Source organism: Diabrotica undecimpunctata, chromosome 6 (genome assembly GCF_040954645.1).
Source record: "Diabrotica undecimpunctata isolate CICGRU chromosome 6, icDiaUnde3, whole genome shotgun sequence".
NCBI classification, from domain to species: Eukaryota; Metazoa; Arthropoda; class Insecta; order Coleoptera; family Chrysomelidae; genus Diabrotica; species Diabrotica undecimpunctata.
The window spans coordinates 114,449,286-114,462,532 of NC_092808.1; the positions used below are offsets into that span (position 1 = coordinate 114,449,286).

General features: G+C 29.8%; 1 protein-coding gene across 4 annotated transcripts in view; it reads right to left on the reverse strand.

Moving 5' to 3' along the window:
• Positions 1–7,278: 7,278 nt before the first annotated feature.
• The window catches only part of LOC140443757 (uncharacterized), a 63,749-nt gene continuing 57,780 nt past the window's right edge, over positions 7,279–13,247 (reverse strand). For all 4 annotated transcript variants that reach the window (XM_072535176.1, XM_072535174.1, XM_072535177.1 and 1 more), the window contains one exon: positions 7,279–10,367. In XM_072535176.1, coding sequence (XP_072391277.1) covers positions 8,473–10,367 — 1,895 coding nt within the window. In that variant the 3' untranslated portion in view covers positions 7,279–8,472. The remainder of the gene's footprint in view (positions 10,368–13,247) is intronic.

A 13,247-nucleotide genomic window follows, 5' to 3' on the forward strand; every position in this document is an offset into this window, starting at 1 on the left:
GCAAATTTTTCAGCTAAGAGGTTTCTGAATTTCATTTGGGAGTTTGAACCATAGTATAGATCTTTGAGAGCACTAACCAATGTTTGATGTATGTTTGATGTGCCCAGGACTTCCCATAGTTTATTTAGCGGGACAGTGTCATATGCCTTCTCAAGATCTACAAAAGTCATATGTAACTCTCTATTTGTCACAATTTTCTTTTCTACAATTTGTTTAAGACAGAAGATGTTATCTGTACATGAACGACCTGCTCTAAATCCTCCTTGTTCTTCGTCTTCAGACGATTGATAATCTTCCTCTATCAGGTCCCGTAGTATTCGACCGTATAGTCGACTCATTGAACTTGAGACCGATATCCCTCTATAGTTTTTACAATTTCTCCTGTCACCTTTTTTATATATTGGGGTCATATATGCTGTTTTCCATTCATCTGGTGTTGGATGTCCATTAATATATTCGTTAAATATCACCGTGATCATTATGTGTAATTTCTCTGAGCCATTCTTTATTAATTCCGTAGTTACTCCCTCTGGTACACATGCTTTCCCATTCTTCATCCCTGCTAAAGCTTTTTGAACTATGTTGATATCTATGGTAATATGCTCTCCCAGAATTTCGATTCTTGATGAATTCATATCTTCTTTAAATTCGTCTCTGTTCTCATTTAATAGATGTTTGTAATAATGTGTCCAATCCTCGGGATTTATGGTATTTAGAATCACTTTCTCGTTAGTCGGCTTCTTAACAGAGTTTATAAACTTCCACGCCTCAGTGCATTGTCGTCCTCCAATATAAGATTCTATCTCTCTGCACCTTCTATCCCATATCTCATTTTTGGAGGTCATAATTATCTTTCTAGTTTTCTTCTTCATTTCATTGTATCGGTCTTTGACTGCGTCATCTTTTGTATTCAACCACTTATGGTATAATCTTTTCTTTTCTGTTACCGCATTTTCGACGTCTTCATTCCACCAAAGCTTGTTACTAATTTTATTTTGTTTGATTCCTAAGACCTCCTGTGCTGTTTGATGAATACTTGATATTATGTTCTCATATATGCATTTGGCATTTGTTAGTGTTTCGTCAAGTTTTGAGTCCATTCGAGTCTTATATAGTGTGCGGGTGCTCTCATGAATTAAACTGGACAGATTGTATTGAGGAAGATCAATTCTTTCTAAAAGTTGTTCGTCTTGGCTTGATGAGACACTGTCCTTTAATCTATATGGGAAAACAATTTTTGCCCTGACCATGTGGTGATCTGATCCGCATACTGCTCCTCTCATAGCTCTAATATCTCTAATGAGTATTTGTGAATTTTGTTTAACTATCACGTAATCTATTATAGACTTAAGATTCCTTGTTGGTTGAAACCATGTATATTTGTGTATGTTTTTGTGACAGTAATATCCGTTAGTTATTTTGAGTCTATTACTTTCACAGAGATTGATAAGTCTTTCTCCGTTATCATTTACGACGTCTTCTCCATAAGGTCCAATTACATTGTTGTGGCGCTTGTTTCCTGTTCTTCCATTAAAATCGCCTAATAAAAATATTTCTCGGTTATTTCCAACTCTATTAATAACTTCGTTTAATTTTGCAAAGAATTCGTCTTTTGTGGTTGCATTCTCATCCTCTGAGGGGGCGTGAATGTAAACAACTGTCTGAAATTTGTTTCAGCAACTATATTAAAGGTATAGATGCTGGCCTAAGAAATTATCCAAAATCATTTTGGAAGTACATCAATGATAAGCGATCTAGTAATAACCTACTTAACACCTTATTTTATCAAGTCCAATCTGCAATGAATGGTCAAGATATAGCTAATTTATTTATAAACTTCTTCCAAACTGTGTATTCACCAAATAACAACAACCTTTACATATTATCCATTATCCATATCCATTCATTAAATAGCAACTTTAGTACAACTATTTGTCCTTCTAAGATTACTATGACTGATATTTTTTTAATATCATAAATGAGCTGACCAATAAGCTTACTGCTGGTCCAGATGGTGTGCCTAATTTTTTATTAAAAAACTGTATCTGTACCGTGTAATCTCATTTATTGTATTGTTAAATAGATCTCTGGAAACCTCTGTTTTTCCTTCTTTATGGAAGCATAGTTATGCTGTTTCTATATTTAAAAATTGTCAGAAAGATCATATTAAAAATTATCGTAGCATTTGTATACAATCTGCAATCCCTAAGCTCTTCGATTGTCTCATAGCAAAGTAACTTTCTTGGTTATGTAAAGCCTTAATATCTCAATCACATGGTTTTCATAGCCGAAAATCCACTGCAACAAACTTGGTCTGCTAAAAATCTGATATATTATCTCATATGTAAGACCGTAAACAGGTAGATGCAATATACACAGATTTTTCCAAAGCATTTAATCGTGTAGATCACCAAATACTGTTGGGCAAATTAATTAATGTTGGCTTTCATGTCAAGTTTGTGGTATGGATTAAAAACTCTGGGAGAAGAAAAGATACATCTGGGAGAAGAAGAGATACATCTGGGAGAAGAAGAGATACATCTGGGAGGAGTCAAAGAGTCAAGATAGGTTTACATCTGTCTGACCACTGTCTCAGTAAGTCAGTAGGTACATCTGGAGTTTCCCAAGGAGGCCACACTTCTCTTTAATAATTAATTTATTTCTTTTTAATATCTTCGTTAACGACATCACTTTCTGTTTCGTAAATAGCAAATGTCTAATGTTGGCAGAGGATTTAGAATTTTGGAAAGTTATAGATAGCTTAAAAGATCAAGCCTTGCTATAAGATGACTTAGACCGACTACAAAATTGGTGCAATCAGAACAAACTCCACTTAAATGTAAAAAATGTTGTAAGTTTTTCTCGTAAAGTTAATAGAATTGGAACAATCTATCTATTCCGGATTTGGGTGTTATTTTCGATGAGAAGCTTACTTTCTGTTGCCACAAACTCTATTTCAATAAATGCATTTAAACTTTTTGGTTTCGTTACTAGGAATTGCAAGTATTTCTCCATTGATTCAACAAGATTAGTGTATTGTTGCTTAGTTAGAACTATTTTGGAATATTGTTCAGTTATTTGGTCACCCTATTTTCAGAACAATATTGATACCATAGGAAGAGTCCAACATACATTTTTGAGATATTGTGCCTTCCGTGTCCACACTACTATTGAACATCATGATTATTCCTGTATCGAACAACAATTATCTTTACCCTCACTCCAGAACCGTCGTGATATGTCAGGAGCTATATTTATATATAAGATCATACATGGATTTATTGATTGTCCGAACCTGTTAAGCCAGATTAACTTTAATGTTCATCATCAAGGTCTACGTTACCACAAGGTTTTAAATATTCCTTTCAACAGAACAACCTATGGTATGTTCATTGTACCATGGGTTATAATGAAACAAATGGCGCTAACTTCACCTACATCGAAAGATGTCCATTCCAAAGGTGGCTATGTGTTACTAGCTACATATGGAATTGCGAACTACGTTCATTGTGTACATAGATACTAATGGTTCTATATATTCTGGCGCCAATTTTTAAATTAATGCAATTCGCCACATTTGGAACAAAACTTAAAATAAGTATGCAATTTACTGTGTAAATAGCTTAAAAATGGAAAAATTGTAGTTAGCCACATTTGGAACCAAGCCATCTGTTTGTTGCCTCACTATTTCTTATTTTAGAAGCATCAATAGCGCTGAGATGACTGCTCCCTAGTGGTACAAATAAGGAACTAAAATCATGATCAACTTCTATTTTTTTGTGTATAACCTTTGCCAACGCTGAAAAATGACAGTGAAAAATCCTTCTATATGAGTCTACATTCTTTGATACTATCTTCAGAAGATTCAATTAATGGAACTAGTTCCCCTGTTGTATTCATTGTGATCATGTTCATTGTACCATGGGTTTGAGCGTTCTTGACGACGTCACACGTCTGGGTCAGCTGTCAAATGGCATGCGCAAGATCATACTGATTATACTGTTACGATAAATGTGACTCATACGGGTCCCCGCTTATACCTGCTTATACGATTGAAACTTTTCAGATGAGGATCGAATAATACACCAGCGTTCCGATCGAAGCCAGCAGAAATTTCTAGACAAACAAATCAGGTATAAAACGGACGATTTGAGATTTAAAAGGGCAGTTGAAAACAAATTCGATTAACAAATTGTTCGCGCGGCTATTTAAATTGTAATCGGTGTGAATGTTTAAAATAAATTATATAAGTGTAAATAAATTAATATTTAAGTGTTTTCTATGTAGGTTAAATAAATAAATGTATGTAAATAAACCCATAAAGTGTTGTAACATGTAGAACATTTTATAATAAATAAAGTCAATAAATTAGATTTATAAAAACAGTTCAATACCTTATGTTGATTGTACCATGGGTTATAATAAAACAAATGGCGCTAGATAACTTCACCTACATCGAAAGATGTCCATTACAAAGGTGGCTATGTGTTACTAGCGAACTATGTTCATTGTGTATATAGATACTAATATCAATATATATATATATATATATATATATATATATATATATATATATATATATATATATATATACATATATATATATATATATATATATATATTGTTATGTTTCTTCTTTCCCAACCAAAGAAAAATAAATAAAAAAATCCATCGAAATAAAATTTCAAGATATCAATATAAACAAATTGTATATAGTAATTTAAGATAAGATTTAGTGTAGATAAGAATAGAAATTTGTTTGGCAAACGACCTTTTTCCGTTTCAAACAAAATTATCAAAAAACCTTTGTTTAGAATTAGAAGACATTTTACCTGTAAGTTAATCTTTTCATTGTTTGTATAATCGAGTATTAAATGACTATATTCTAATCTTTTGAAATATGTATAAATTGTGTATTGACAAAACCAATTTTAAAGTAAGCTATTTAGTTTTTCTCTGAAACCGAAATTAGGCTTTTCCAAAATCATGGTAAACACAATTTGAGCTTTTGATTGGACGGTCGTTTTTAAATGGGAATTTGTGAGCCGATCATGAGACCGGAGAAGTTAGTTATAATTTGGTCATCGAAAGGAAACAGTCGTTTGTCTCAAGATAGGGTGTGATTCGTGAGTTGGATATCGGCGTTGTGAAAAGAATTGAATAGTTTTGCAGAAGGAGATAGCAAGTAGATTGAAAGAGGTCCTTGTATCTACCGTGGGCATTTTGTGAAGATTTGTGAAAGTAGTTTTACGGCATCAAGTTGACAAAAGGAGGTCCTTGTGTCATTAATAAGTAGTTGAGTTTTTGGAGAAGTGCATCAGGTGTTTTTGGTTAGTGCAGCAGGTTTGCAGAGACGTTAGGAAGGAGCCTAGGCGCCAAAAAGGAGCGATCACATCGTTGAGGAGACTGGATTTTTCTGGGTATGTTCCAAGATACAACTCAATAAGAAAATAAGCTGTAAGTGTTTTGTACAATTGAATTTTATATCTGTGAAGGATCGGTTTGACATCATGGTCATTAGCATTCAAATTTAAGAACTGAGGTTTTGTTAGGCTAATCAAAAGTTTAAAGTTTTGTTGTTTATTGTTTCAAGTAAAGAGAAATTTAAGTAAAATTGGTTTTCACTTAATATAAATGTATGTAGATTTAAAATCTTATTATTATAAAAATTTGATTTATTTTCTTGTATGCTGATTGATAAGATAACGACAGAATTTGATAGTTGTTTTATTCGTTCATATAAAATAAAGAAACGTAACTTTTTGTAATATAATATATTTTTTATTCTTATCCTTCTTCTCTATCCCGATAAAAGACAACTAGAAAATCTTTGAATCCATCGAACACAGGTAATATAAGGAGTTTATTTTACTTTTGATAACAAATAAGTTATATTTTTTTATTGGCTCAATAAACTAAGATTAAAGTCAAAATAAACAATCATAATAATATATATATATATATATATATATATATATATATATATATATATATATATATATATATATATATATATATATATCTTTAAGGAATATGACCGTTTAATTTAATATAAAAATGTGCACTCGTAAGTGAAAGGGATATTTTCGGTCAATTTGGAGATTAAAAAAGAAAAGAGTTGTGCTACTTTATCTTTTTATTGAATACGTTTCGCCCACTGTTCAATGGGCATCGTCAGTTCATCTAAAAGAATGGTATTAGCGATACATCTAATATAAAAAACAATAAGTAAACGATCTTACCTTTAAAAGATCTGTAGCATTAAGATATTAGTATGGTGAAGACACATCAAAAATTAATTTACTAAATAAAACAGCAAAAAACACAGAATGCCTTGTGTTTTTTGCTGTTTTATTTAGTAAATTAATTTTTGATGTGTCTTCACCATACTAATATCTTAATGCTACAGATCTTTTAAAGGTAAGATCGTTTACTTATTGTTTTTTATATTAGATGTATCGCTAATACCATTCTTTTAGATGAACTGACGATGCCCATTGAACAGTGGGCGAAACGTATTCAATAAAAAGATAAAGTAGCACAACTCTTTTCTTTTTTAATCTCCAAATTGACCGAAAATATCCCTTTCACTTACGAGTGCACATTTTATATATATATATATATATATATATATATATATATATATATATATATATATATATATATATATATATATGTATATATATATATATATATATATATATATTGTTTTGTTTCTGATGGAATATGTATAACCTAGAATTTTACATTATTACTACATGTTCTGTAATTATTTTATAATATAAAATAATTTTATAACATAATTTTAATTAAATGTTTTTAAATATGTGTTTTAAGTGTTTTTTAAAAACGTTTTTTAAAACAATTTGTTGATAGTTTTCGCCATTATTTGTAGGGGTCAGATGAGTTGTTTATTCCATTTTATAAACACCATGACAACTAACCTCAATTAGTTACCCTAATGCTGCAAATAAATATTTACGAACGCTTGGTAAACTAAAATACTTCTTTGTTCTGTCTTCCGCTGCATACCCAAATAGTTGTGTTCCTTGAGAATGAGGGAAAACCACGGGTGATAAAATTTAACGAAATGCTGAATGCTGTAGAAAAAAATGCTTTATTTGCTGAATTATAATGTACAAACTAAAATAATAAAAATAATTACAAAATATTTAACTATCAATATCAAACAGATATAGAATACACGAAAAAAATAAATAAATATATATATATATATATATATATATATATATATATATATATATATATATACAGGTATAGAATACACGAAAAAAATAAATAAATATATATATATATATATATATATATATATATATATATATATATTTATATATAGATATATAAATAAGTATGCAATAAACTCCACAGAATAAATTTTTATGGACGTATTTTATAATTTCAACTCTTTTTTGTAACCTTTTGTCTTGCTATCACTCTCTTTGATAATTCCGGAAAGAATTTTAGTGCTTCTTGTTTATTTATTTGCAGAGATTATTAGTAATTCTTGTTTTCAAAATGAAAACCTCGACAAATACAATAAGTATCATATTTTTTTCAGCGTTAAAGTATACGCTTTAGCTTTTCGGGGTACTGTTGTGTAACAAAAATTCATAGTGTTCTTCAAAAAAGTGTACCTTAACGAAAGTAATCACGAATAAGGCTGCAACGAAAACAATGTTACCTAGAGTTTATTTTTGATAGCACAGACTTCTACAAACCATCGATCTTTTTGTTTTTCAAACAAAGAATAAAATGCTGTTTGCAAAATTTTTTCATTACAAACGCTAAAAAAGTTATAGCGGAAAAACTTAAAAATTTTGAAATTAACAAAATGTAAGCTACTCTTATTAGTTTTATTATAAGTCTGTTATCCTTAGCGGCAAACCTTCTATAGGTTACACTCATCTATGTAAAAAGCAGCTTTAGTAAAAATTTCAGAACGATCCGTTAAATGCGGAAAAAGTTATGTAGGGAAATGTAACTTCTATAAAATAGTGTAATTCTTTAAAATACACTCAGTAAATTCCACATTTTTTCATTGAAATTCGAATTCGAACAATTTCGAAAAATTATTTAGAAGTCGTCTGAAAGATATAAAATAAGTCGAAGCGTCTATGAAGTTAAAAAATATATAAAAGTTCTTCAATAACTTGATCTCTATCGCATTCAAATCCAACAGTCTTTAGCTACTGTTGCTGGCGACAAGGTATAATGGCGCTCAAATATAATGAAAGAAAATTTGTTACCTTGGATCTTGAGTACTAACAATCTCCAACGAACTCTTGAACATTTATAAGTCTTTTTTTTTTCCAGTGTGAAATTTCATATCTATTTAATTGACTTTTTTGAGAAACTGCTTAAGACTAATTAGTCTTTCTCCAGTATGAATTTGCATATGTTCTTTTAAAACAGATTTGTACTCAAACTGCTTAAGACAAATATCACAATTTATTACTTAGGTCTATCTCCAGTATGAACCTTCATATGTATATTTAAAATTGATTTTTTTGTAAACTGCTGGAGACAAATTTTACATGAATAAGGTATATCCCCAGTATGAACTTTCATATGATGAATTAAAATAGATTTGATGGAAAATTGCTTAAGACATATTTCACATTTATAAGGTCTTTCCCCAGAGTGAAGATTTATATGTTCATTTAAATTATATTTTTGAGTAAACTGCTTAAGGCAAATATCACATTTATAAGGTCTCTCCCCAGTATGAACTTTCATATGTTCTTTTAAAACAGATTTGTAAGAAAACTGCTTAAGACAAATTTCGCATTTATAAGGCCTTTCCCCACTGTGAACTTTCATATGTCTATTTAAACATGCATCTTGAGTAAACTGCTTATGACAAATTTTACATGTATAAGGTCTTTCTCCAGTGTGAAGTTTCATATGGCCATTTAAATTAGTTTTTTGAGTAAACTGTTTAAGACAAATTTCACATTTATAAGGTCTTTCTCCAGTGTGAATTTTCATATGTACATTTAAATTTGTTTTTTTAGTAAACTGCTTAAGACAAATTTTACATTTATAAGCTGAACTTAAATGAACCCCAGTATGAACTTTCATATGTTCAATTAAAACAGATTTGTAGGAAAACTGCTTAAGACAAATTTCACATGTATAAGGTCTTTCCCCAGTATGAACTTTCATATGTTGTTTTAAAACAGATTTGTAGGAAAATTGCTTAAGACAAATTTCACATTCATAAGGTCTTTCCCCAGTATGAACTTTCATATGATTCTTTAAATTAAATTTATAGGAAAAGTGCTTATGACAAATTTCACATTTATAAAAGTGAACATCTGTAAATCCTTTTTCTCCAATGTGAACTTTCTTCATATGTCTATTTAATTGACTTTTTTGAGTAAACTGCTTAAGACAAATTTCACATTTATAAGGTCTTTCCCCAGTATGAACATTCATATGTTTAATTAAAACAGATTTGTTGGAAAACTGTTTAAGACACATTTCACATTTATAAGGTCTTTCCTTAGTGTGAACTTTTATATGTTCATTTAAACTATGTTTTTGAGTAAACTGCTTAAGACATAAATCACATTTATAAGGTCTTTCTCCAGTATGAACTTTCATATGTTGTTTTAAAACAGATGTGTAGGAAAACTGCTTAAGACAAATTTCACATTTGTAAGGTCTGTCCCCAGTATGAACTTTCATATGTTCACTTAAAACAGATTTGTAGGAAAACTGCTTAAGACAAATTTCACATTTATGTAAGTGAGCATTTATAACTGTTTCTCCTATGTGACTGATCATATGTCTATTTAATTGACTTTTTTGAACAAACTGCTTGAGACAAATTTCACATTTATTAGGTCTTTCTCCAGTGTGAAGTTTCATATGGTTATTTAAATTATTTTTTTGAGTAAACTGCTTACAACAAATTTCACATTTATAAGGTCTTTCTCCAGTGTGAACTTTCATATGATTATTTAAATATTTTTTTTGAGTAAACTGCTTAAGACAAATTTTACATTTATAAGGTCTTTCTCCAGTGTGAACTTTCATATGTACACTTAAATATATATTTTTAGTAAACCGCTTAAGACAAATATCACATTTATAAGGCCTTTCCCCAGTATGAACTCTCATATGTTCATTTAAAACATATTTGTAGGAAAACTGCTTAAGACAAATTTCACATTTATAAGGTTTAAAATCACTTGGCTTACAGCGGTAAGATCCTTGTGCAGTCTGAATTTTCATATTTTTATTTAATTTTTTCTCTCCAGAGTGTCCACTTATAGATTCTTCATCTTTATGACATGAAGGTGTTTTCATATTTTTTATTTTGTGCTCCTCCTCTGAATAACCTAAAATAGAAACAGAGAATAAAAATTTTTATAAGAAAAAATTGATGCATATAATATATATATATATATATATATATATATATATATATATATATATATATATATACAAGAATTGACTGCCGATATAAATAAACAACACAGTTTATTAGGGCTGCAGTCAGCAGGTTTGGCCGGGATGTTATAGAAACACTCTTTTGACTTTTGGTCGAGCTTTCGGAATTTATTTTTATTCCTTCTTCAAGACACTGTAATTAGAAGAAAGTGTAAATATTTACAACATATCTCAAATTGTCATTACAACTTACTAGTCGTTGAGATTATTTTTCTAAAGCTATGACACTCAACATTACAAACACACATATAAAATATAACATTTAAAATAATAGACAATAATATACATTTTAAAATTTAGTTGAAAAGTTAAAATTTTAAAACTTTGTTAGTGACATCTTTTCATGGTGTGTTTTGACTGATCCATAGAGAACAGAAAAAAAAAACAAAAATAGTATATTTAAAAGTAATTAGGAGTTCTTGCTATTATATTAATGGAGGTAGTATCTTAAACCTGTCTTGATAGTATGCAACATGTTTTGTATGCAGGTGTATTACGGTGTGTATATGTAAAAGTAAATCTTTTTTTTATTTTTGATGTTTAGTCAGTAAGTAACAATAAATGTTGCTCAATTTATCTATGTCTGATTTTTTATTTATACAAGACGTATTAGATTTTATGAAACACATTTCCAAGAAAACACGTTTTGAGTGGTTTTTTTTCCTTGGCCAGAATACAGGAATCCTCGAAATTAAATTCATGTTTTAAAGTTAATGCATGTTCTGTGAGCGCACATGCGTTTATCTTTTTGGTTTTTATGTCGCTGCGATGTGATATTACTCTATTGTGAAAATTACCGAGATGATTCTCCGATGTACACATTTTTACAATTGGCACACGGTATAGAATAAACAACATTCGATGACTCCTGTATTGTGAAAGGATCCTTTGTCTTTGTGTACAACTTCGATACCGTTTTCACATTCTTAGTAGCAATTTTTAAGCCACTAACATTTTTGAAAATGTTCAATAGCTTAGGTGTGAGAACTGGAATATAGGGTAGGCAACCATACGTTATTTTAGAATGTCATTGACACAGAACACATCAGAGCTACCACAATCTAAAATAACGTATGGTTGCCTACCCTATATTCCAGTTCTCACACCTAAGCTATTGAACATTTTCAAAAATGTTAGTGGCTTAAAAATTGCTACTAAGAATGTGAAAACGGTATCGAAGTTGTACACAAAGACAAAGGATCCTTTCACAATACAGGAGTCATCGAATGTTGTTTATTCTATACCGTGTGCCAATTGTAAAAATGTGTACATCGGAGAATCATCTCGTAATTTTCACAATAGAGTAATATCACATCGCAGCGACATAAAAACCAAAAAGATAAACGCATGTGCGCTCACAGAACATGCATTAACTTTAAAACATGAATTTAATTTTGAGGATTCCTGTATTCTGGCTAAGGAAAAAAACCACTCAAAACGTGTTTTCTTGGAAATGTGTTTCATAAAATCTAATACGTCTTGTATAAATAAAAAATCAGACATAGATAAATTGAGCAACATTTATTGTTACTTACTGACTAAACATCAAAAATAAAATAAAGATTTACTTTTACATATACACACCGTAATACACCTGCATACAAAACATGGTGCATACTATCAAGACAGGTTTAAGATACTACCTCCATTAATATAATAGCAAGAACTCCTAATTACTTTTAAATACACTATTTTTGTTTTTTTTTTCTGTTCTCTATGGATCAGTCAAAACACACCATGAAAAGATGTCACTAACAAAGTTTTAAAATTTTAACTTTTCAACTAAATTTTAAAATGTATATTATTGTCTATTATTTTAAATGTTATATTTTATATGTGTGTTTGTAATGTTGAGTGTCGTAGCTTTAGAAAAATAATCTCAACGACTAGTAAGTTGTAATGACAATTTGAGATATGTTGTAAATATTTACACTTTCTTCTAATTACAGTGTCTTGAAAAAGGAATAAAAAAAATTCCGAAAGCTCGACCAAAAGTCAAAAGAGTGTTTCTATAACATCCCGGCCAAACCTACTGACTGCAGCCCTAATAAACTGTGTTGTTTATATATATATATATATATATATATATATATATATATATATATATATACAGTATACTCCCTCTATAACGAACACGGTTATTACGAGGTTTCGCTTATAACGAGATACATTAGATGTTCCGTGAAATTTCTATTGAACTATAACCGTCTATAGCGAGGCAAATTTGGTTATAACGAGAGAAAATAAGATCCAAAAACGTGTTTTTTACGTTTTTAGTGCGGTCGTGGCCATAAATAAATACCTTTTCAAACAGCCCCTCAATAAACTTAACTGCAGCCCGCAATAAACTTCTTTACAATGAATAAATACAACTGTTTCACATCTTTAGAAAATATATGATAGAATGATACTAGACCATTTAAAGCAGTTAAAAATAACAGAGTTCTTAAAATTGCAGAAGCAATAGTTTATGTTATCCTTGAAAATACGATTTATACATTATGTAGTTGGAAAAAAATATAAGTACAGCTTTTTTGTTTTAACGTATATCATTGATAATAAAAGTAAACAACTCTTTTATGTTTTAATATATTTCATTGACAATAAAAGTAAATAACTTTTTTTAAAAAACGCCATTCAAACAATATTTATTAGCATCTTATATTGCTCCGAATGGCTTCACTATAGGAAGTTAATGGTTTAGAAAACTACAGATTCATATGTATGCACAGTATTATGATTGTCTGATATAACGAGATCGGCTTATA